This window comes from Parasteatoda tepidariorum, chromosome 2, assembly GCF_982258835.1.
Source record: "Parasteatoda tepidariorum strain Cologne lab strain chromosome 2, Ptep-v5.0, whole genome shotgun sequence".
Lineage (NCBI taxonomy): Eukaryota > Metazoa > Arthropoda > Arachnida > Araneae > Theridiidae > Parasteatoda > Parasteatoda tepidariorum.
Window position 1 is genome coordinate 52,405,019 of NC_141756.1, and position 27,102 is coordinate 52,432,120.

The window sequence follows — 27,102 nt, forward strand, 5'->3', positions numbered from 1 at the left end:
AAACTTCAGCTAGTTTTTGGAGTTCTGAAATTATCTATTATAAATTTATGCAATATATATATATGTCAGATAAAAGAAAAAAAATTGACGGTGCCACTTTATTTTTAGTAATGTAAAAAGAAATATGAAGAACATTCATAAATTTCCTTTGACCCTTTGCAAGACAGAAAATTTTAGCCGAAAAAAAAATAAGTCAAGAAAAACCAAAAGAGTTGGTCCTCTATACATATCCACAATGAAGCTATTTATTTTTAAAATTTTTTGAATAGAAATGTTTGAATAAAAACTGTGTTGTTTACGAGATAAAAACTCTTGCAATTTTAGTGGTTCATATTATTGTCAAAAATAAGGGGAACAGTTTTTATCTCATCACCCGTGAAAAGGGTTAAAATGGAAATCTCAACCCACTTTTAGAGGTCGGACTCCACTCAAGGTTAAAATTGCATTTCATTTATTGTTACACATGCATATGCAGGCTTGTATGTTTATTATAAAGAAAGCAAGTTGGAAAACAGACAGTAAAAATTCGAGAAATGCATTATAAAAGTACATCCAGAGTTACGGCGGGATTCGAACCCGCTACCTTCACAATATGGATCGTTTGGCAGATCGGTGGTACTGCTCAAACCATGGAGGCTCTCCAAACTTATTAAATATGTTATACAGCTGCTGTGACTCAGGAGGTAGAACATTCGCCTACCATTAAGGCGACCCAGTTTCGAATTCCAGTAGTGGTTGGTTGATACGAATTTCGCTCGAAGCTCGCATCGACCACATTGTAGACTTAAAATATCCGTAGTAGTAGACATGTGGGTTAGGATTACCTTTCCGGCTGAATATCCGTGGGAGATTTTCGTGGTTTTGTTCTTCATGCAACGCAAATACGGGTTAGTTGAATCAAAATATTCTACACTAAGGTTAGTTTGTCCGAATGCTTGATTCAGGAGTTCCATTGTCTTCTGGGTTGGGTTTAAAATTTCAAGGGTACAGAGTTGATAGTCATAAACTCAAAATTGGGTAAACTATTCAACACCGGTGCAAAACTTAATGCTGCCACTTTACTTACAATAAATAAAAAATGACCAGTAAAATTTGAAAAATTATTAAAAATACACCACTTAAAATGAAACTTAAAGAGAAAGAGAAAGTTTAAATTTATAAAAATTTAATAATTAAATTCAGAAAACTTCAGCGCAAACCCGAGCTAGACTATGAATCCGACTATTTTAATAAAGAGTTCAAGTTGAAAATGTTCCATCTGTACAATGCATAACGTAAAATAAAACAAGTTATATCATTTGGTTAAAAAGCTTTAAAACATAGCATTTATTAGAAAATAGATTTCCTTCTTTTTATCAGATCTTTACCTTATTTGCTTAAGTATCGCTTGTACATTTTATCACAAAGAGACTAAAAATTTATGACTGAAATTTTGAAACAGAAACAAGATAAAACTAAATATGTAATGACAGTAAACAAGAAAATAAATCCAAAATCTGTGCTAATAGTCTAACTTCTAACCTTGAATTTCTTTTGTACTATCTACCGCTTTAAATCACGTAGAATTTTTTGACATTCCTACAATCATATATTTTGATATTTTTGATGGGTGAAAGAGGTGGATTTTAAATATAAAGAAGATGTTTATATCTTGTATTTCTAGAAACTAAAAAATTAAAATAATGTAATTCAATGTTAACTAAGAAAGATAAATAAAATGATAACGTATGCTATTAAGTGATCGGAATGAAATTACAAAAAGAAACTTTAAATTTTTCAATTCTATATTTAAGTAGTAACAGGAATTATTTATACAAAATTACTGTTATCAGCCTTTTTTTTATTCAATTATTCTTTTATCTACAGCACTTATGCTTCTGGTATATGAGAGTTATTGCAATACTTTTTTATTACAGACGAAAATAATAGCCATTGTGTTCAAGCTTTGTTGTCCTTTTGTTTGTTTGCTAGAACCCTTGTTTTATTAATATTCCATATCTCCAGAGATGGTTTTAAGTTAAAGCAATATTTATATTTACGTTAACCTATAAAAAAGATTTAATATATATAACTAAAATGCAAATGAATAATATAAAAAGATTAGTCATTCTTTGAAAAAAATTAATACATGTAATAGTTAAAAAATGGAATTTGCCTCCCTTTGGGACATTTCTCCAAACCTTGATGGAACTTATGAATTTTTTCAATTGTTCACAAAAAAAAATACTTCGGCTTCCAGGCAATATATTGTATTTAGATGACATAGTTTGTTTTAAACCTATAAAAGATACTATATATTAGCATAGGATTGTAAAGACGTAGGAGTTCTTGATACAATCACGACTTCCTACGATGCATCTTAAATTTATTTATTTCTATTGTTGTTGATGCACAAAACAAACATGAAAATTAATATAGCACAGTAGCTACCGGCCATCTAAAAGGTTTTCTATTTTCCGAAGGAACTAAGACCTGCCCTTTGCCCTAAATGCCATCTACACCGGACTTCCGCCGATCATATCCTAGACTGTCTTGGTCTTTTCTGGGAAGACATTTACTTTACTCCTCTTTTGGTCTTTGATTTCATTCAGGTCAACGGGTTCATAGATCTGGTCTGACTTTTGTCAGGCCAGAAGAGGATAAGCTACAACAACACAACAATATTACAAACAACACTATCTTATAATCTCTCGACACTTAGTCTCTTCAGAAAAAAAGCTACTTTGCTACGCCATTTAGTGGCCAGTGTCTTGCAGTATACATTCTGTGCAAAATTAAAAGTTTTAAGAAACTTAACTGAATTTAAAACGGGAATGTAATACAGATATGAAGAATATTAATATGTTGCAAGCTGGCTACCAAGTTGGCTTTGTATTAGGGAACATAGGATATGAAACGGGAGGTTTCATGCAGATACTGCCTGTGTCTCGAACTAGTCAGGCTACAAGACTTCACCGCTTTGCAATTCCACATTGTTTATCACCTGCATAACATCACCCCTTCACGACTCCAAGTTGCTTCCTGCTGCTTTCGATTGCATTTCTCTGACTCCTTTGTATGGAATACTTTCTATGACTTGCCTGTGACAACCAGTCGGTCCTACACACGCATGTCTACATAACCATCACTACCTCACCTTTTTCTGACTTAATGGCAACAAAAGTCAGAATCAGCTATGCTATGTCAAACGCATGGGGAAAATTAGTGGAAAAGTATAGTCATTAATGTCCAATAGGCACAATAATAAACAATTATAAAAAAAAAAACGTTTTCAAATTTATTTTTGTAATAAAGAATGTCGCTGGGGACACTTCTCTATTATGAACTCTTTTTTTCGTGTGTGGTCGTAGTAAGATAATGCCATTAGCGGCATATGATGACACTTCCAGGCATGGGTTTCTTAGCAATTCTATGATGTTCCAATTAGCAATGATGATGTCCCTAACTTCCCTAGAAAATTGCTTCACCTTTTACGTGACACACTTTACATTATATAACGTTTTTAAGGCTGTACATTTCGATTAAAATCGATTAAAAATGTAATTTTAAATAAAATATGAGGCTTTAAGAGCAAAACTAATTTCAGTTTAAAATCCCCAAATTAAGCAAGATCAAGTATTTGTATAAATGCAACAAAAATTGTGTTTCCCATTGTTATTAAAGATATTTGAAGATATTTAAACTTTAATACATTTATTTGAATTTAGGAAAAAACTGCTCAGTCAAAAAATTTTTAATATGCATATTTATTTTCTTAGGTGGCTGACGCCATTTTTTATGAAAGGTAGGAAGGGGAACTTGAAATTAACTGATATCTATGATTGTCCAACTGTTGACGAATCTGATAAAATAAGTGACGTCCTTATAAAGTAAGTAGTTTTTCTCCTTTTTCTAACTATAGACTATATATTTGTTATAATAGGGAATTAAAATTTTTTGTACTTTTGCCTGTGAGCTTTTTACGTTTAAGTTCTAAATTCTATAAGGAAGCTAACGTTTATTTTTATAAAATATTAAAGTCAAATATAGCTTTAATAACTTAAAAAAGAACAGAAGAAATGAATTACGATTGATTCAAACATTTAAATTGTTAAGTACTCTACTATAAATTTATATTCTAATTTCACAAAACTTTCTTTGTTTTTGACGATACCGTTTCCTAGTGCATGCTTCTGGCAAACATTTCGTCAAAGCGCGCCAACATCCCGCCCGGCCTTGCAATGTTCACATGCAAGAACTTAACCTAGAAAATTTAAAAATAAACACAAATATTACATAACTTGACATTATATAAAACATAAACATTATAAAATGTAGAAAACAGAATATATGACATTATATGAAAAATACATTCCTTTTTTTAGGTATCAATAGGCAAGAGAGCTATTTTAGAATCAGCTCTTTTAAATACTCCAGCTTTTGTGCGAATTTTCACTACACGCACTTTATTATCTGAACCATAATAAACATAAATTATTCGGCCTTAAATCCAGATATTTAAAGGCAAGAAATCTTCTTTAACAAGTACCATCTGTCCTATCTTTAAATCCTTTTTTGTAACCATCCATTTTTATCTAGCTTGCAACGTATTGAAATAATCTGACTTCCACTTTTCTCATACAAGTTGTACAACTTTTGCAGTTTTCTGTCACCGACTTGGACGATTATCATTCAGATCAGTTAAATTTGGCACGACAATTAATGTTATAGGCCTCCCTATTAGGTAATAACCTGGTGTTAAAACATCAAAACTTTCATTATCACCGCTTAAGAGCCAAAGGGGGCGACTATTAAGAATTAACTATTGTTTCCATCTATTCCTATGAAATTTTCCAACTGCTCTTTTAAGATGTTTTACAGATTTTTAAACCACCTTCCAAAGACCTCCAAAATGGGGCGATTTTGTTGGAATAAAACTCCATTCTATGCCTTCAGAGGTTAATTAGCTAATTATAGCAAATAATTAGCTAAGCTCTAATCTGGAAAATTAATTAATCTCTAAAAGTTTTTTAATTGAGAATTAGCCCCAACAAAATTAGTGGCATTATCGGTATAGATTTTGGAGCATTTATCGCTTCTACTCTTAAATCGTTTCAGTGTGGCAATCATCGAATCGGAAGTCAAATCAGACAGCTGTTCAGAATGGTTAACTTTTGTGGAAAAACAAATGAAAATACAAATATATACTATGTTGAGAGTACCTTTACGCTGATGTTTATATTTATAAGCAAAAGAGCCGCACAGGTGACGGAAAATGGGGGTGACATGTTGACTCTTTCATTTGGTAAATTACACATAATTTGAGTGGAAAGGAAGGGCTTATATTTAGAGCATGTTATACACTGATGTACAGTTTGACGTGCAAGATTACGACCTCCTAAAGGTCAAAATTTTAACCTAACTGCACTTAACAAACCTTGAGGGCCAATATGAAGTAATTTCCTGTGTAAACTATCGAAGTAAATTTTATTTAATTTGAACTTTTTTGGTAAGATTACCTGATGTTTCTGATCAAAAGGTACTGAAGCTTTATCTAACTTTTTTCCAACTCGTATTAAACCGTCCCTATTTACGAAGGGATTTGTACTAGAAATATTGCGCGAAAATTTTTTTTATTTACCAGTTTCTTCTGAGAATGCTTAAACTGGATATTTGCAGAATACATTACCTTGTCAACTGTCAAGCGTCCCAATTTCTTATCCTTATGTCTACAATTGTAAAGAAATCCTCAAATATAGCACAAAATATGATTAATTTTATAATAATTATTTGAGAGTTCTGAAAGTTTATCAATCAGGCTCTGTGAATCATCAGTTAGCAAAACAGTCTCTTCTGTACTCTCGGTTGAGGAAACAGTTTTTGGAACAGGAATTCTATCTCAGGAATTGATTGTTCAAAACAAAAGTTTCTCGAAAATCTTATTCCATCAAAACTTCGGCACCTGTCCACCACCTGGAACTATCAACCAGACATTCAGCACTAATTCCACGAGAGAGAATACCTGCAGGATTATTTGTACCTGCACAGTGGTGCCAGGAATTTGTATCTCTCAAAGTGACTATTTCTTTAACTCGATTAGCAACGAATTGTTTCCAACGAGTTGTCTTCCCCTTTATCCAGTAGAGTGCAATTTTAGAGTCAGTCCAATGATATGCAATTGAAGACCTTTTCAGATTCACAATCTTTTTCACTTTAAATGTCAAGCGAGCAGAAACTAGAGCTACCAGCAATTCCAGTCTAGGCATACTCGGCTTTTGAAAGTCAAAAGTCTAACGATAGGTCCATTTGGTGTGTGAATTTTCAAATATACTGTAACACCGTATGCGTTCTTACTAGCGTCACAAAAACTATGAATTTCGACGATATCCTCCTTCGATAGAGAATTAAGAACTAGTCTAGGTTTCTTAAGATTTTCCAAAAAAGGTATCTCTTCACACCATTTTATCCACTCTTTCTCTATTTTCGGTGGCAAGGATTCATCCCAAGAAGTTTTTTCACTCCGTAGTTCTTGGATCAGACATTTCATTCGTATGGTGAAGCATGAAGTTAACCCTCAAGGGTCAAATATTTTCCCTATAGCCTGGAGTATCGAACGTTTTGTACTTTTGCTTGAGGATACGAATTTTAAGAGACTTCTAGTATCTACAGAAAAATAATCTCCTCTGGTGTTCCATAAAAGTCCCAACACTTTAGTCTGATTGGAGTCCAGACTGGCACTAGCGTTTGCAGGATGAGTATCTAGTCCCTCATTCTTCTTATGCTCCATCAAATCAGCATCATTAGTAATCCACTTCCTTGGAGTCATTCCAGCAGCTTCTATTATTTTATTTGCATCCCTGGATATTTCTAATGCTTCATCAAAGTCATTGCTACCGGATATATATGTCGTCCTCGTGAAGATTTCTATCTAGAAGTTGAATGATAACAGGAAGATCACTTTCATATATTTTGATATGGTGCCTGATAGTAGCAGCTAGTAAAAATGAACTTGATTTGACTCCAAAATTATTTTTTTTGGATCTTTGGAAACACTTGGTTCATCATTGCTCCAAAAGAATCTTGCTGCGTCTTTGTGTACCTCAGCAAGACCTATTTAAAGGAAGGCCTACTTCACACCAGAGCAGAAAGCGGTTCGGTCAAGTCTAAATTCAATAAGCACATCTGAAAGATTGGGGTTTAAATTTTGTCCTGGCCACAAACAGTCATTGAGAGAGAGAGTTCATTGACGTCATGCGCCGCAGCGCCAAATATTAATTAAATATTCCCATGGCCTGATGTTTCTCTTGTAAAATTGTATCGTCCTTCATCCCAAGCCCCTCCAAATTAAAAAAACAGTCGAAATGGATATAGTTAATTTCCAATTAATGTTTTGGGTCGATCCGTTTCAACCCGAAACCTGTGTTTTAATTTTCTCCTTTTTAATCCCTAATAAATAGCTCATATGTTTCTTTAGTACGCATATATTAGAAGCTGAGTCAATAATCGCGTTTATTTTTATTCTCCTATCATCTACACATGTAATAAATATTTCAGCCGTTGAGAGCAAAACGTATTTTTTGTTTTGTCTAGATGTGGTTTAAAACCGAAGCATTGAAATTCGGATTGTAGTAGAGGAATTACTAGTAGATTATAAGGAAGTGACAGGTGATCAACTTTACTTTGAGACAGCAAACGATTAATATTCATAGAACTCGAAGACGAGATATTTGACTAACTTTCTTTCGAGTTTAATTTTGAGCAAAATAGCTTTGAATGTTTCAAAGAGCAAGGACACCGATATGGGGCTTAGTGTGATTGGGCTTCTGCATGATTTTTTTTCCGGACATATTTTGCATAATTTATTAACACGAATTATGTATCTTTATTCTTTCTTCAATGTCAAGACTTAAAAATAATGTGCAGCGAAAAATAGGGTGCATACCTTGCTTAGAAAGAAAGCAATTCTTATTTTTATTCTCGTTTTCAGACGCTAAAAGAGTTTTAGGTTTAGAAGGAAACATTTGGTACTTTTTTATTTTTGTTTCGGAAGCATCGAAAGATGGAATTTCTTTTGTTTTTTGTAGCAGTTCAAAGTTTTTATGTGATTCTTTATAGAGTTCTTTTAACATTATAGTTTGTTAAAATATATCAAATAGAGCATCTTGATTATATTTCAACACCTTTAGAGTCCTTAAATTTTTATTTAAACAATCAATCAAGGTACAAATTTCTACAGCATTTTCTTTTTCAATTTTCTTAAAATTCAAAATGGATTGAATGTGTATATCTACGACTAATCTTTTACTGTCATATCTTGAAATTAATGCTTCATATAAAGAAGTAAATGTATCGAAAGTAGAAGCAAATTCTTTCACTTCTTTAGCAAGACAAGAGTTTAAATAATACACTTTCTGTGCTTCACTGAGTTGATTGTTAGAAGTAGTAATTAATCAAATCAATCGTCAAATTGATTTTTAAAACTGGAAAAATGTTCATATATTCCAGTAAATATAGGAAGAATATCAGAAGGACATTTAGTTACAGTTTCTAAGTTATCATTTAATTTATTCTCTGTCTTGTTATTAGGATCTGAGTTCGGTAGTTTATTAGAATTTATTAATTGTAAAATTCCTACCTCTAAATTATCCAAACGATCATCACACTGATTCAAATCAGAATCGGTGGCGGCAATATCACCAACTTGGATGTCCAAGTGGTAGTGTGTTTGTCGTAATGCATCACCTAATGTGTCACTATAACTTCTATTTCTTAAAGACTTCTAAGTTTACGTTTAACTCTAAGATATCAAATTCACGCTGGTCATCAGGTTGTAAAAAGTTCTCTAAACGAGTAATTTTTCCTTTGAATGCAGTTCGAGATCTATTCGTGAGGTCGATAGCTTTAGGAAGAGCCATTGTTCTTGGCTCAAGCTCCGATGCTCGAAGGAGCCAGATGTTCAGAAATTAAATAGACGGACCAGTGTTTAAAAAAAGAGATGAATTAATTTTTATTTATTTTCATCTTAATTATCGCTAAAAGAGCGAATTCAGTTTTGTTTTTCATTAGACGTAGCTGTCGGTACAGCAGCCTGTCATTATAAAGAATTTATGTTAATCATGATAGAAAATCTCATTTATAAATAAATATGATTGAACAGTGCAAAAATTATAATTTTTTTTGACATTAGACATTATTTGAAAGAAACTGTATAACTTAATTAAAATTTTTATTATATTCGATTTTATTAGTCACTATGAATTTTTGTGATAATTTTATGCGCTTTAAGTTTTTGTATTATTCATTATCCACTATTTTTTTTAAATCTTACTATTTGACTAATTGCTTTCTATTTCATTTTTTTTATAGAGAATGGGAAAAGGAACTTAAAAAACAAAAGGAAGGAAAGAAGCCGAGTCTTTTTAAAGCAACTATAAGAAGTTTTGGTCTGTTTTATTGTCTTAACGGCATTTATACTCTTATTGAAGTAAGTAAGCGGAATTTTAATTTTTGTAAGTCATTAATTTTTTTCAGAACATCAAAATACATTAAAGCAATGAGTGCGCATTCATTAGAAAGTACCATGCTAAAATTTTCAGGCTAGAAAAATATCGCGTGTTCATCTTGTGTTCAAAATACTAATGAGATATTATATTTAGATTTTATATTTTCACGATTCATACACCATTCGTTAGATTTTGAAGGTAAGATTCACAGAACTGATTTAAAAAAAAGAACCAAATAAAAAATAGTTAAAATATTTTTTTTTACAAATGAAAACTAAAGAACTTAAACAATTGAAAAGGTGCATTACAAGTCTAGTTAAATTTCACATACATTCCGCATGATAAATTATATATGTTTTGACACAATCAATACACTCTCAGAAATAAAACTATCGATTTTGATGATTCAGTAATCTTTGAGTCGTATTTCGTTAGTTTTGAGAATTATTTTATCACGAAATCACCTGATTAGTGACGAAATGCGAACTCTCAAATGTATGACGAAAATGTTTCGTCAACTCGGAACCTCATCACAGTGCATTGTGGGAGATTGCGGGACTGGAATGAAGACAAGACGATCGAAATTACAATGACGAAATAAGCCCAACGGTTCTATCGTGGTCAAGGAGTTGGCATTACACCAAGAAGATGTCGGCTTTAAATCCCACTGCTGCCATTGATGTAATATTTCTTTCTATTATGTCTGTCCGTATGTCGTTGCGGCGAGATATTCAACAGTATAGTGCCCTCGGAAAAATAATCAAAATTACCACTATGTCATGAAGTACTACGAGTGCCACATAAAGTTTTTCTTTCTTTTTTCCATTTGGAAAAAAAATTAAAATGGCGAAAAGTTTTTTTATGTGTGGAAGTGACTATATTCGTCATTTTGACGAAATGTTCACTCATACACCAGGAAACGGTTTCGTTCAAAACGAAGAAAATTTCGTCAAATTTTCGTCAATTATAATTTTTTTCTTCTGATTAATTAACCTTTTTGTGAACAATTAAAATGATAATGTTAGTCTCCTTTTTCCGTGTTCTGCCGTTCTTGAACTTTCAAGAGCCTATAATCCTCATAAAATTGGCGGAATCAATTTTTGAGAATTTTTTTTTTGTAAACTATTAGCAGGATAATGCTGTTCTTCCGTTAGTTAATTTTGCTTCGGTGTTTCCGAGTTCATTTGCTTATAAATTAAAATTTATGTGAACAATTAGTAGGATAATTATGTTTTTCTATTAATTGCCTTCGCTTGTTTGCAAATAAACCCTTTTTTGTACACAATTAGCAGGTTAACGCAGCTCTTCTGTTATTTATCTTTAACGCTGTGGTTGAGTTCATTTGATTGTCAGGCTTTTCTCTTAGAAATTACCATTTCTGTTTGGTTGGTTTAGTTCTTTTTTTTCAATGCACAAAAAAGTATAAGACTTTTTATTATTATTTTTTACTTATTAATTTAGTGATTTGTTTTGTTCACGCAAATGATGGAATTATTTAAAGAGTTCAAAGCTAATAAATATTTTTGTTAACTATTAGCAGAATAATGTTGTTCTCCTGTTAAATTAAATCTGAAATGTAGCTTTCCAGTTAATTTGATAAATAATTAATATTTTTGAGAACAATTAGCAGGATAACTCTGTTAATTGTCTTTACCGTTGTGGTTGTTAAGTTCATTTGTTGATAAGCAGACTTTTCTCTTAAACTACCATTTGAATTTGATTAGCGTATTTCTTTTTTTTAATGCACGACAGAGTAATAAGACTTCTTATTCTTATTTTTTACTTATTAATTTAGTAATTTGTTTTGTTTACATGAGAAAGCATATCAAAATCATTTCAGCAAAAATTGAAACCGTGTTTGTTTTTAATTCAATGCACAAGGGAGAAAATATTAATCTTTTGTTATCTAAGGTAATGACACAATGTTAAGAGGTTTTAACAGAATTAAAATAAATTCGGTTATTTAAGATGGCATGACATGGCTTGTTTGTTTACATAGACTTATAAACTTGTCTACCATATGTTGATGAGCATAACTCAAAAAGTTTTTTTTATGTTTCGTCAAGGTTTGCTTTGCTTGTTTCGTTTATATCAATATGAAATTAATCCCTTACATAATATAAAGTTAGGCTTTCAAGCTGACTGCGTTTTCAAAGAAACCCTAATCCGGATCATGACTTAGCGCTTCGCTGAATCTATCCTTGTCTTTTTGGACTGTTTTGAGAACAATTTCAACGATTCTAAGCGTCCGTATATGCTTATCACGTTTACGGTTGCCAATTCTATACATTTTTTAGTATTTACTTTTTATCCGTGTGACCTTCTGACCATTGGATAAGATTAAATAAAACTTTCCATTCTAAATCCTGAGATCGTAGTATACTAAAATTTAATATATTAAAATTAAAATTGAGTGTCCACAATGCAAAAAATTATAAATAAACGAGTTATTTTACTGTTCCAAATAAAGCAAAATTTTATAAAAAGAAAATTTGAATTAAAAATAGTCGTTTGCAGTTCTAAAAGTTAGTTTTGGAGTCAATTGTTTTTATTGGTGTGATATGTTTTTTAAACAATTCTATCTAAATTTGTAAGTAAGACGTACGTGCTCGGGGGAGGGGGTTGAAATTTATTATATTCAAATTATAATTAATTGAGTGTTCAAGATGCAAAAAAATTATGCACAAAAGAATTATTTTACTGTTCCAAACAAAGAAAAAATTTATAAAAAAAAATTTGCATTGAAAATAATCGTTTTCAATTCTAAAAGTTAGTTTTAGAGACAATTGTTTTTATTGGTGTTTATTTTAAATGTTTTATTATCATGTTTTATTATTACGATATGTTTTTTTTCAAATAATTCTATCTAAATATGTAAATAAGATGCAAAAGATGTAAATATGTGCTTAAATATCTCTCTATACTCGGCTTATATATCTAGATTGAAGAGAAAGTAGTTCAGGCGGAGTAAAGTTTTAATATATAAAATTAAAAAGTATTAAAAGCTATTACTTTTCAACTATTTGAAATAACATCAGATACATGTTTTAACTGCTAGAAGTTTTATCAATAAGAAATAGAATAGAACACTTACGTACTTATGCAGGTGTACAATAAATTGTAATACATAAATATCAAAATGAGTTTAGTTCGATATTATGGTTACATGTATTTTGAACTAAAATCTTAAAAAAATTTCAAATATACGATGAGATAGAACTAAATATATTGTTCAATGTTCATTTTTTTTTAAAAAATTTTTAAACATTTTTAGTTAAAGTATAATAAGAGGAATAAATTTTCTCATAGACCTTAGATTTCAGATAAAAACACATTTAACATTATATAAATTCTACGTACGAAGTTATAAAGAATTCTATAAATCAATGATATTTGATGATATTTGCTGATTATCACCAAGTTAGATACCTTGATCTAATAACTTTAATAAATGCATCATACTTCTAAAGATCAATTAGCAATTTTTAATAATAAGATATTTTTGCTAAAGGTAATTTTCCCCTCTCCTGTTCTCCGAAAAGGAAGAGGGTACTTATCTATTTTAAATTGCACGTCATTTAAAAAGTGAAAATCTGCAAGCAGAGCAAAAATATATATCGTCATTTGTACAGAAGGCATTAAAAAAAAGCACTGTCTTAAAAGTATTCTTTAGCTAGCATATTTGTGTGTTATTTTTCCCCTCCCCTGTTTTCCGAAAAGGAAGAGGGTACTTATTTTATTTAAATTGCACGTCATTTAAAAAGTGAAAATCAGCAAGTACTGCAAAAATATGTATCGTTATTTGAACAGATTGCATTAAAAAAAAAGAAAAGAATACTTTTAAGACAGTGTTTTTTAAATGCAATCTGTACAAATAACGATATATATTTTTTCTGTACTGTCTTAAAAGTATTCTTTAGTTAACATATTTGTTTGTTTTTTTACCCCTCCCCTGTTCTGTGAAAAGGAAGAGGGTACTTATTTTTTCAAATTGCGCGTCATTTAAAAAGTGAAAATCAGCAAGTACAGTAAAAATATATATCGTTATTTGTACAGATTGCATTTAAAAAAAATAAAAGAATACTTTTAAAATATATATCGTCATTTGTACAGAAGGCATTAAAAAAACACTGTCTTAAAAGTATTCTTGTGTTAGCATATGTGTATGTAATTTTCTCCTCCCCTGTTCTGTGAAAAGGAAGAGGGTACTTATTTTTTCAAATTGCACGTCATTTAAAAAGTGAAAATCAGCAAGCAGAGTAAAAATATATATCGTCATTTGTACCGAAGGCATTAAAAAAACACTGTCTTAAAAGTATTCTTTAGTTAGCATATTTGTGTGTTATTTTTCTCCTCCCCTGTTCTCCAAAAAGGAAGAGGGCAGTTATTTTTTTTAAAAATTGCACGTCATTTAAAAAGTGAAAATCAGCAAGCACAGCAAAAATATATATCGCTATTTGTGCAAAATGCATTTAAACAGAAACACTGTCTTAAAAGTATTCTTTAGTTTGCATATCTGTGTGTTCTTAGAATAATTTAGACTACAAAATTTCCCATTGCATTCGATTATTACATAAATTATTAATTTTTGTGGAAAAAAAATCTGTTTCTAGAGTGCAATTTTTAGAGAAATTTTTGTTTTCTGTTTCTTCTAGTTCTGTTTTATTTACTTTAGGAATGTTTCATTCACGTAATGCAGCCTATTTTCCTTGGATATCTCATCGAACATTTTGCAAGACTGACGGTGATGCCAAAACCAAGTTTATATATGTATACGTCTTTTGTGTGTCTTTTAGCTTGCATGTTTGTATTTACTCATCACAAATATTTCTTTGGAGCACAAAGAATGGGTATGAGGCTTCGTGTTGCTTGTTGTGCCCTTATCTACAGAAAGGTTTGTGTCATTTCATTTTTTCTTACTATAGACTTAATATTACTTATTTCTAATTAATTTTATATTAATTTCAGTCTCTAAAATTGAGTCAAGCTGCTCTAAGTCGGACGACTGTTGGTCAAATGGTTAATCTTTTATCCAATGATGTGAACCGATTTGATCAGGTGAGATGAAGTTTGTCCTAATAAGTAAACATAAAGGAAAAATTTAATTCAAATATTTAAAAACCACTTTTTATACTGTTTGAAAACTTAAAATTCTCATACCGTTTAAAAATCGGCTTTTAATGGCTTATTTTTATCTATTATCCGAGCATTGACTGAAATACAGTTCCACAATAACGTAATTATACTGGAATAAACCTTATTTTTACGATTATCTCGGAATTTTTAAGTTAGTTTGGATACTGCATGCGCTAGTTAAGAATTATATTTTAAAACGGCTGATTATTTAATTTTCTAACTTCGGAGGAATAAACCATTTCATTTAATTAGATACTAATTAATATCGTATAATAAAAACAAATGTTTAAGATTTATTTTTAAAATTTTATGGCCTTACAAAGTATCAAATCAAAATCTATTAAAGAAAGCTAAAATAAAAACAATAGAAGATGAAATTAAAAAACGAAGATGGAGCTGGCTCGGACATATCCTTAGAATGCCCAAAGAAAAAATTACATCTGTTGCTCTTACATGGGCCCCTGATGGTAAGAGAACAAGAGGAAGACCCAGACTTACCATCCAGCTCATGTTTTTGGGCGAATTAAAAGAATGTGGAATATCTGGCTGGGAGGAAGCAAGATCTATTGCTAGAGACAGGAGGCGTTGGGGGGATATGCTAGAGGCCTTAAGTGCCCAAAGACACGTAGAGGATAAGTAAGTAAGTAATTAATATCGTAAATACACTAATTTCCTAAATTAATAACATAAATGAAAAATTGTCTTATAACGGAGTCTATTTTTTCACATATTATTTACAAAATATTTATAAGTAAAAGAAAATTAGGTTTACATTACTGCTTATAAAAGTTTATTTATTGCTTTTAAAGTTCAAAAAAATTTTGCAGTCTTTATTTTTATGTTTATCATAATAAATAATTTTGACTATGTTTTGATTTTTGCAGTCTGTTGTTTATTTGCCATATCTAGTGGCAGGTCCAATTCAGACCGCAATTATCATTGCTGTCCTCTGGTCTCACATAAACTATGCTAGCTTGGCTGGTGTCTCGGTACTTCTGTTATACATTCCATTTCAAGGCTTGATGGGAAAATTATTCTCGAAGCTCAGGTAACGTATGTTCTGACTGTTTCAAACGCTGAACATTTTCTGAAATTTTTATTAATACTCTTCAGCACGAAGTCGGGAAATTCTGAATTAGAGCTATAGAAAAAATTATATTTTACTTTATTTTATAACCGTCGTTAAGCAGCCGACTCAATTTTGGGCTTGCGCCTACTAATGTTCAATTCCGTAGCCTTGTAATTTTGAACCCAATCCAGAAGACAAAGGAATTCCTGGACCAAGTATTGGGAGAAATGTGCCTTCATGGAGGACTTTTTGATGGAACTAACCCACATTCGTGTTACATAGAGAGGGAAACCATGAAAACCTCCCACGATTAGCTTGACGACAAGGGGATTCTAACCCATGATCCGTCTGCCACTGAGGATATTTTACGTCAACACTGATGTCGGTGCAAGCCGTTTGCGGAATTCGTGTCGATCAGCCATCACTGGGATTCAAACCCAGGTTCACCTCATTGGAAGGTGAATGCTCTATCCGCTGAGCCATCGCGCCTCTCATTAAAAAATTATAGTCGTATTTGAAAGAACATTATTTTAAATAAAATATTAGTGAATGATACCTATTAGCTTCTAAACTAGCTTAGGTCTCTATGGCTCCGTCCTGGTGGTCGTTTTGGGAGCTTTTCAGAGTTTGGTTAGTTCCAGTTTTGGGAGTCAAACATTTGGGTGATTTTCTTCCCCATTTATCTCGAGAGTGAGCATTTTTTTATTTTATTTCATTCTTTAAAAGCATTCCTTTTCTTTCCATTTACTTTACTTTTAATGTGTTTCGTTTAACTAAATTCATTTATACGTTAATTCGTTTCGGTAGACGCTCAAACTAGCGAGTATTTTTTTTAAAAAAAAGACTGAAATAAAAAAGCAAATTTGTTTCTTATTTTTTTTAAAATTGATTAACCTAATTTTATGACGTAGAGTTTGCATAAACATATTAAAAAAACTATTATAAAAGCGTTTTAATTTTTCCTTTGTTTAATTTTAAGAAATTATATTTATTCTTTTAGTTTTAATAGTAAACTATAAGGTTCTTTTTCTGAATTTATCTATCTACTTATCTATCAAATTACCTAATATCAACTAACTTAACTGTGCTAAACTTTCTCCATCCCCATTGTTGCTAGAACTGCCGTAAAATATTTCTTGGTTTTCTTGGTTGGAAAAAACATAAAATATTCTTCAAAAAAGCCAGTTTGTTGCAGCCTTAATCATTTCAACATTGAGCCATTGTAAAAGTATCTTTAACCAGGAGATCGTGTAAACATGTTTTAACCTTTATGCAGTATTATAAACTAAACCTTGCTCCCGAACAAATTTAAACAATATTATTCTGAAAATTTAGTTCCAGAAGAATTAATTTGCTAGATTAGATAATATGGCTCAGCTTGGTTGCAGCAAACTACAACGCCATTATCGATGGACAAGTTCTAAACTTCCTTAGAATGCAGAGTTTGGTTAAATGTAAGTGAACATTATTGCCTATGCGTTATTAGAATTTTTCGCTTTATGCAGTAGGTGTAAGCGGTGCTTTTTTCAGGAGAAACGAAATCGCTTACATTCCAAAGGAAGATTCATATCCGAGATAGCTTTCAACTTTGTTGTACTATAATAAGGTAGTTATTGATCAAGGGTTAGAACCTATTAATAATTGCTCAAGGTTGCTTTGAAATATAGTCATTTTTCTGTGTAACAGTATAGTGCTATATCTCCTTCTAATATTGACCTATAATATTCATACTGGACCACGTACCGGGTACTAGTGTAACCCACCAGAGGAAATAATTACAGGCTCATTAGAGGGTACACAAAGTGGTCCTATAGGTTACTATGTATAAATATATACAATAGCCTTAAAATGAGGAAATTAGAATTTAATATTATGCATTACAACATGGCCCTATATCTCCCCTATATATTGTCCCTAATTATACAAAATGGACCAGGTATTATATTTCCTGGTACTAGTGTATTACACCAGAGGAAATAGTTATCGGCTTATTAGGGGGTACACAATGTATTCCCCTAAAAATTGTTCAAATGATTGTGGTTTCAAGCACCGATTAAAGGAGAGTGGGTTCGAGTCATTCTCTAATCTGTCATTCATTCTCTAATTTTGCATCTATTAAAACTTAAAACCGTTCAGAGGAAGGATTCATGTCCGTGACGGTTTTCAACTTAGTAGTACAATAAGAGAATCATTAATCAATGATTATTCTTTTTTTTTCTATGCACACTCGATTAACATTCGTTATTCAGATATCACTAGGGCAGATTTGTTCGCCACTCTTTCAGGTCACCATATTTGGTGGCCAACGTTGCTCCCTCAGTAAGGACAGACAGTACAGAGAATGAAAGAACATCCTTGTCGGGGATTCGGATGTGAGGTTAGCTCCCTGATCACTACACTGTCCGATCAGCTTGATCAATGATTATAATCTACTAATTGATAACGAGTCGAACTTACTTTTAAGTTGAAATTTTGTCTTTATTAACCTAACTCGTTTGTGACATATCAGTTATGGGTTATAACTTCGGTTATTTTATTTAACTAATAGAATTTCCTTTTGAATGAGCTTTTGTTATTTGTTTAATGAGCTTTGTTACTCAACTGATTTTAATTAATGTCTCCAGAATTAAAACAGCTGGTCTGACTGATGAAAGAATTCGTCTAATGAACGAAATCATCAGTGGAATGCGGGTTATCAAGATGTATGGATGGGAGTTCCCTTTTGCCAATCTCGTTGATCTAGCTCGACGGTAAGTTTTTTACTATCACAATTACAATATTCTGTATTTTGACATAAAAACTCAAAAGATATGATTAAAGTTCCTTTTAAAGCAGTTTTCTCATCAAAGAATTTTTTTTTTGCTTATTACCTAAAAGATGAAAAAAATTGCAGGTTTTTATTTCTTTTATCTATTGTAATAACTATTCAAGAAGTGTCATAACTAAAGGCTATAAACTTTTACCGTAGCTACCTATAAAATTAAATGTGATGTGTGCACTTTTCAGTTTAACTAAACGAAATATGTATCTTCTTATGCTCCCATTTTTTCCTTTTTAAATTAGAGCTTGATTATTTCGGCTTCAATTATTTATTTTTATGTTTATATTTTTTAACTGTCACGACTGTGTTTTTTCTGATCATTTTTCGATTAAAAAAATGTTACTTCTGTCATCACCGTTGTTTCAGAAAGTTCTTTCCGTGCGTTCTTTTCACTCTTGCGACACAAAAAATATTGGATAAAAAACTAAAAAATTTAATTCTTTTTGATAGAAATTTAAAAAGAACATTCTCATACAAAAGTGTTACTGCTGTTGATAATATTTTTTGAGTTCTACTCTATTAAACTTTTTTTCTTACTTACGTAATTCGAGAGCAATTGTCATAAGAATCATGATATTTTTTAAAATTTTATTGTTTCCTCAAACCAATAGAGGGATTTTACATAATGTTATGGTTTCCTCTAACTCTAACGTTGAAACGTTATTTGTCACACAGCCTTCATTAAAATTTACCTACAAACGTAAGGTTAACGTAGAACATAACGTAAAGTTAAAGTAATTTAACGTATCAGTTATAACGTTACCTAAGTTTTTACGTTACTAACTGTTATAAGTTGACGTATAGCATAAGTTAGTGAGTACATAAAGTTAACGTAAGACAAACGCTATTTAAAAGCTCTCTAATATCTATATTTCTAGAAATAAAAATTTATTTCAATAATTTGATTAATTGAAATTTTGTTACATAAAGCAACAATGACAAATGTTAAGGCCTGGTTTCTTAGGACAGGACGCCGTCAGCTGGAAATCAGCGCTAACCTCTGATTGGTCCATTTGTGAGTTTGATAGTATACGTCATCGAACGCTCATCTTGAACTACAATTACCGTCCAACTCAACTGCAGTTGGATTACAACGTGACGTTAACCACAGAAGCAATGGCGGACAACATCCTGTTGCACATTGAAATCAGCCAAGATTTTGATTTTGACATTAAACATAGCTTCCTCATTAAACATAGCACTCTTCATTTAGCTCAGCTATAATGTGTTTTTTCTTGGACAAAGTCATTATTTGTTCTCTAAAACACTGGTCGACAATAACAAAATCAATACAAATTCAAAATAAATATTTGTTTACGTTATTAACGCATGCGCAATGAGAGATAATGTCTGCGTTGGACCGACTGGTCACGCTGAGCTAACAAAAAAGTATTTTTTTGGCGTCAGATCTACGTCAACTTTCCGCTGACGCCCAGATAAGGCGCTAGTTCTAAGAAACCAGGCCTTGAGCTAACAAACCAGTATTTTGTTGGCGTCAGCGTGACGTTGACGTCCCGCTGACGCCCAGATAAGGCGCTTGTCCTAAGAAACCAGACCTTTTAAAAAGTTTTACGCTTCTCAGGAACTTCCTATTGCAGAGAATACTAATTCTGCCCTTCATTGACTCCTTTTTCACATTTTACGAGTTGCTTAATTGGTGTTGGTAATTGTCATTTTCTAGTTTTTAAACGATGTCAAGCATGGTGATACAGTTATCCCTAATTGCTCTTGATGTGTTGAGTCATCAAAGTGCCGATAAAGGAATTGCTTTTAAATTCTTTTTCATTTTTTTTAATGTAATGCTTAAGAGAAATATGAGTCGATGATCTCTTCTCGTAATTATTACAATTGACTCATTTTTTAAAATTTTTTCTTGTGTGTTTACGCGGTATTTTTGTCTGCCTGTCATGTCGCTAAGTCAAAACTGCAGAAACATTTCAACTAGGGTTCTGGACATCGATTACAAGGAACAAGGGCAATGACATTATTTTTCTCGTATGCCATTTCTCAGGTTGCTGAATCCCTCATATCTCTGCTAGAAATGAGGGATTCAGCAACTTGAGAAACGGCATACGAGAAAGTTACACATGAATGGTGAATGTTTAGGCATACGATGTGTGCCATTTCATTCACCATTTCATGTGTAACTAGGTTCAACTAGGGTTCTGAAATTTTGACATCGATTACAAGGGACAAGGGCAATGACATTATTTTCCTCGCATGCCATTTCTCAGGTTGCTGAATCCCTCATATCTCTGCTAGATATGAGGGATTCATCAACCTGAGAAATGGCATACGATGTGCGCCATTTCATTCACCATTTCATGTGTAAAAATAAAATAATATCATCAAATAGTCAAATTTAGAAATTTTTTTCTCCTTGTAGAAAAGAAATCAGGAAGATTCGAATGACATCAATTTTAAGGGGAGTGAATCTTGCTGTATTCTTTATATCATCCAAGCTCATTTTACTCATATCATTCGTGGTCTTTGTCTTGGGTGTGAAGGGTGACTTGACGCCAGAAAAAGTGTTTGTTTGTATGTCACTTTTCAACAACCTTCGATTGGCCATGACATTATTCTTCCCATATGCCATTGCTCAGGGAGCTGAATCCCTCATATCTCTCAAAAGAATTCAAGTAAGATTATTTTAGAAAATCTTTGTTCTTATGTTTTTACTGTTTTTATAAAATGTCGCAAATTTAATTCAGCGACCTGAAAAGGGGGGCAAACGGCCCCAATCAATCAGCCAGAAGGGGCATCGAATCGATAAAAAGACACTTAAATATATAGATACTAAAATTTTAAGGATTAATATTTTTTTTTACAAAACTAACTTTTTTAGAAAGTAAACAATTGATTCATGCAAAATATTTTATCAAGCATTAAGCATGATTTTCAAGTAAATTTTATAATTAAGTTTCAGGTCCATTAATACTATATTTTTTAAATTTAGGAAAAATAATATTTTGTTTGAAATAATTATCTTTTTACCAAACAATAATTTGTGCTTGAATGTAGATAAAAAAATGGATTCAGATATAAGTTTAGCTTACTATAAATAGCAAATCTTTCCAAAGTTTTATTTCCCTTTTTAGTGTGCTATATTTTTCTTCAGGAGAAGCTCCTGAAGAAGCTCCTCTTTAATCAAGGAATTTGCTCCGAGAATCCTTGCACCGTTGCAAGCCACGGATTGAATTAATTACGATGAAAATTTGAAGTTCAATACATTTCTAATTGGAAAAATTTAACGAGCTATTAAAGACATTCACGTCTTTGGATAGAAGTAAAAAGCTTCATCCTTAAAAAGAATCATCATCTCAATGTGCTGCAATTGAGGAAATTCGTGAGATGATGAATTAGTAAATTGGATCGTTCTTCGAATGTCATTTTGAATAATTTTTTTGTCGCCGATTGTTAAACACTTCCATGCAAATTAGTTTAAAGCAAAAATTTTCCTCTCTATACATGGAGGTGAAAATCTCTCACAAGAAGTCTGCCAATGTGCACATATCGTAAAGAATTTGAGGACATTCTTCGTTGTCTTCTGCATCTCATCATTTCTTCATAAGTGACACTACGATAGAGCTAACTTATAATGTTGACAGTCTTGAAAGACGAGATCCTTAATTATTGACTGATTTCCTAATTTCAGGGCCGTCAATTAATCTAAGAATAAGGAAGATGTTTCTAATTTAAAAAAACAAATTTTCACCCTTATTAAACTATTGTCTGCTATTTGACGTAAAAGTCGCGGTATTTTGTACTTCTGCAAAATCCTTTTATTAATTTTAATTTTGATTAACAGCTATTTGATGTTTTCTTATTCCATTTTAATCAGTTTTTCTAAATTTTTATCCCGCGAACACTTGGTCCATTGGACGTTTTCACTTTTAAACTAGCTTTCGTAATCGACTTATTAAAAATTTTGCATTTAACTTCCTTAACCACATTTTAAGTACTAAGTTCAATTTTAAACCAATATGTTCTTTTCTCGGTCATTTTGTAGCTTTTAGCCTACCAACTTTTAACTCAACCTTGTTATTTAGTTCCTCTTACAGATATGCTTTATCTTGTTTCACCTTGATTCGTATCTATGTCTCTTTTTTAAAACCTTGGCAAAACTATAAAGATCTTTTGGTCCATTTTGTCAAGCCACGCCTCCCACAAATGAGTTAAAACTTTTTTGTAACCTTACAATTGTATTTGTTAATTTGAAACGTTGATGGATTTTTATTTAATTTTACGGCTGTTGCCATTTAAAATTTTGTAACTCTATGAATTTTTATCGATTTTAATAAATTTTTTTAATTCTATGAATTTTTACGATTTCGCAGGGCCACTCCACCGGCTATTACCGGTTCGGACCTGCGTCTCCTCTCTTGAGGGTTGATCTTTTACGGCGACAGATCACAAAATTTTCCGGAATATCCTGTTTTTAGGGGAGGAGGGGAAATCATTTGTACTTTGGGATAAGATAGATTTTATCAACCTGCCAAAATGCCAGACTTTATCGCGTTAGAACTTAAATACTTTTTTTTCCTGAATTGAAATCAGCACAATGGCATGTAACTTAAACAATTAATAAGTTGTGGTATAAGCAGGGCTAAAGAGAATACAAGGGCTAGTTCACTCCGATCTTAGAGCTGAAGCTACGATTTCCCTCCTCATGACGTCACTGTGTCCACAGATTTCGGAGATCGCAAGCAAAGATATGACAACTTTGCATCTTTCTCTTTGTAAAAATAAGTTAGACTTTTTCTGGTTATTAGCCTTCAAACTTTACGTAATTAACACATTATTTCCGTTCATAAACATAGTTCAAAAAAAACTTTCTTGGTTATTATATTAAAAAAATACCATTTTAAACTTATAAAAATATTTTGCTAGTTGGTGAAAATGACACGATAAATACTTTATTTTAAAAAGTTCAGTTTTAACTTTAACTATTAAGAAAAATGAAGGCATATATCGACACTTTTTTTATCTACATATTCTTTTATGAAGATAAGTTAAGTTAAATTTAGAATCCTTGATTCTAAAATATATCGTTAATAGCAATTTGTTCATACTTAATCATTAGGAAACATCAACCTTAAACGCTAATTACTGAAACAAAATAATAATTTAGGTTCATAATGACATTAGAAATTTTACAATTGTTTATAGACATTTAAATTTACGATGATATAATTTATAGATATTTAAATTTAAGAGAATATAATTTTTCAAAAAAATCATAAATATTTAGAATAACTACATTAAAAAATATGTTATGAAATTAGGAGAATTTCAACTATATACTATATATTTTATTTATACTTTTTACTTACATTTTAATTTTCTTTGACTTTATCTATTTTTTAATTCTTTTCACCTGCCTTTCTTTATGAAGTAACGAGACGGTTTCTATTTAGATAATGAGTTTTTATAAAAGTTCTTTACTACAGAATCAACGTATTGCTGTTTTATATTAACTGTGTCATTTCGGAATCCATTCTTTACATAGCTGTTCATTTACTTTAGGGAACACGCGAAAAATTATACTTTTTCCTTTTGTTTTTATATCAGAATTTTTGCAAGTTGCAATCGCGCAAACTGGCATTTCGATAATAGTTTTAAATTCTTGTAAATTCACTGCAAAAACTGAGGAAAGTCATTGTAGAAAATAACAAATGTCTTAAAATATCTCGCAAAAAGAAATGATGCAATATTAGTTGGAGCTAGTAAGGCCAAACGCTCCGTTCTTGAAGTAAATGTGCGAGCTTTGCGCCAAAGTGACGTCACTAGAGTGACGTCGGAGGATCGACTAGCCCTCTTCTCAACTAGCTGTTGCCCGCTCGGATGTCGGGCAGCAGCTCAATTTCACGGATTTCAATTTTAGCTACTTTCAAGAGATGTTCGCGATATTGTCAAATTTTTTTATTTATTAATAATTGGATGAAAATATAAATCATTAGTATTTTAGCAATGATTTCAAATATATTCGGCTGCCATTAAATCACATGAAACAACTGTAAGTATGGATTTAAAGTATTTCAACGTAGGCAGCAGAAATTTACCATCTCAATCGAAAAATAAGATCGAAAACTAATCTCAATATTCCATTATGTGCTGTATTACCAGCTCACACACCTCTCAAGCCAAAACCTGAGTATCGCAGAATTATGTATGCAATGGGATACCTGCAATGACGTAACGTGGGTATCTCGATCCTGATCGTTTGTTGAAACGTGGCATTTGTTTAATTTAGCAACTGTTCTTCTATTTCGAGTAAGCCAAGACCGTCATGTATCAATTCTCTTAAGTGACACATTCTATATTCCTTCCCAAAGATTCTTTCACAAAGATTTCAATTTTTTCACTATTTATTTCTTAACACAAAGACAGGCACGAAGCCATGTAGGACATAAACTAATTATGCATCGCAGTTGCCAGGTACACAAAAAATAAATATATCACGGTTAGAATAAAATACGTAAACAAGTTATGTAACTAAATTAAGTAAAAGATGCAGACGAGAAAGAATTATATTTTAACGAATTCGATGTTCGAGTATTTAATTAACTTCAAGTTAATTAACTTTTTAATTTATGTGGAAAAACTTAGCTCAACTTTAACAAGCCATTTTGCTTATAAACGATCAGCTGGCGTTGACATCATAGGTCACATGTGCGGGTCTCTATGATCTTCTTCTCGAAATACAAGTACCCAATTGCTCGAAAAAGGTAACCACTGTAACAACCTCTATAAATTCTGTCACCTGGAGCCCCTAAATTAGAGCCTTACTATCTCCTACCATGTAAAACAAGAAACACGGTCGGGAATTATGGTGAATAAAAATACAAAACTGATCTAAATAAATGCTTCACGTATTAAAAAACTATTCAACACAAATTATTACTTAGGACAACGTAACAAAATGAAACAAAATAAATACTTCATTTATAACTAATTTTTTAACACTATTTAAATTTTTACTCAAGACAACCTAAGAAAATGAATAATACTTATATAAACGTACATATATTGGAATACATATACTGGAGTATATAGTAGTACTCCAATAGATCGAAAAATACCCGAGTTTATGGTGGTACATCAAAGAAATATATGTATATATTTAGATTATCCATCTAACAATTTCTTTCTGATGAAAAAAAAATAACATTAACTTAATTTTACTTTTGTCAGAAATTCTTGTTATTGGAAGAGCAGCAAGAGACAGCGCTATTAGATGTTTCCAATCTGAGACCAAAACTCAGTCAATGTGGAATTTATATGGAAAAAGTTTGCGCTTCTTGGAATAAGGTAAGTAACAATATCAGAAAATCACGTTTTGATTGTCGATCAAAGACTAACAGCTGCAATACCGTGCAAGAGAAATTTATTTACTCAAAATATTTGTGGCCTGCAAAACACAGTTTCATCTATTACTTATGTCGCAAATGCGTAACATGATGATACTGTGGGATTTGCGTCTATAAATACCTTATAGTATTTCATGTTTAATTAAAATTTATACAGTTAAAAAATCCTAAAATGTTTTGTTCTCATAACGTACATTTAGTTCCCGATTGTTTAGGAATAAAATGTAAACCTTATCATCCTGTGCGGTTAGTATAGCAACTTTAACTACAAATTTGTTTTAAGTTCTTATTTCATTTTGGGCTATAAAAAACAGAAGAAAAAATTCTTTAAACGTTTTTTTTTCGAAGAGATTATTTGGCAATACTGTGAAAAGTTTAATTTGAATGCCTCTGTTCGCAAATTTAATGAAACTAAAGGGCTGCGCCCCCTGTTCGCTAACGCTCGCCAACCCCCGAAAATTGCTACGCAATCTTATACGGTTTGCTTCGCCAACCAAGCTCGCTTCGCTCGCTATTAACTTTGGTACATTGCAAAGGCACAAAATTCTAATAATTAGAAACAATCATTCAAATCTATATAACAACTTTTTTTTTAAAAAAAAAATCGCATCTTTTTGCTATAGTATAAAATCTTAAGATAAAATTTCTAAAACTGATATCTCTTTAAAAAGGTTAAAAGTTTGGCTATAATTAAGCCTATTAAAATGACAGCACGTCGTCTACGCATTCTTTCACCACTACGTCTTTCACCACTGTCATCAATGCTCTCTTCCAATCTTCGAGCACGCTTCTTTTGATTATACTGCAAAAGCATAACAGCACGATTGAGACTCTTTTTTCAATGAATAACTAATAACAATAATAAAACAAATAAATTCGTGATATAAATCAAAAATCGTCAAATAAATTCGTAATATATAAATTCGTGAAAAAAAGCGCTTTTGACAAAATACTAAAATAGAAATCTATCGACAAAGACTACTCACTTCTGCCTAGCTTAATAGAATGAGATTGCCGCAGCTGAATTGAACAACCTAATAGGATCTGTTTATTTCAATTTCCGTTTTTAAAAGCGCTATATGTTGAGCCACTTCAGCTAGATTTGGCATGTGACATTTTTAGCGGCAATCATAGGTCGATTTTCTAGCGTTGCTATTCGGGGAGTTGCAATTAGGCTTTTTTTGTCGCCGTGTAAGAGAAATATATATATAGATAATTATATTG

General features: G+C 31.6%; 1 protein-coding gene across 7 annotated transcripts in view; it reads left to right on the forward strand.

The window, feature by feature from the left end:
* Positions 1 to 27,102, forward strand: part of LOC107437293 (ATP-binding cassette sub-family C member 4) — a 162,321-nt gene that overhangs the window by 96,430 nt on the left and 38,789 nt on the right. For all 7 annotated transcript variants that reach the window (XM_087157330.1, XM_087157332.1, XM_087157329.1 and 4 more), the window contains 8 exons: positions 3,759 to 3,869; positions 9,346 to 9,463; positions 14,158 to 14,376; positions 14,451 to 14,540; positions 15,503 to 15,666; positions 18,312 to 18,437; positions 20,895 to 21,147; positions 25,703 to 25,819. In XM_087157330.1, the coding sequence (XP_087013456.1) occupies positions 3,778 to 3,869; positions 9,346 to 9,463; positions 14,158 to 14,376; positions 14,451 to 14,540; positions 15,503 to 15,666; positions 18,312 to 18,437; positions 20,895 to 21,147; positions 25,703 to 25,819 (1,179 nt within the window). In that variant the 5' untranslated portion in view covers positions 3,759 to 3,777. The remainder of the gene's footprint in view (positions 1 to 3,758; positions 3,870 to 9,345; positions 9,464 to 14,157; positions 14,377 to 14,450; positions 14,541 to 15,502; positions 15,667 to 18,311; positions 18,438 to 20,894; positions 21,148 to 25,702; positions 25,820 to 27,102) is intronic.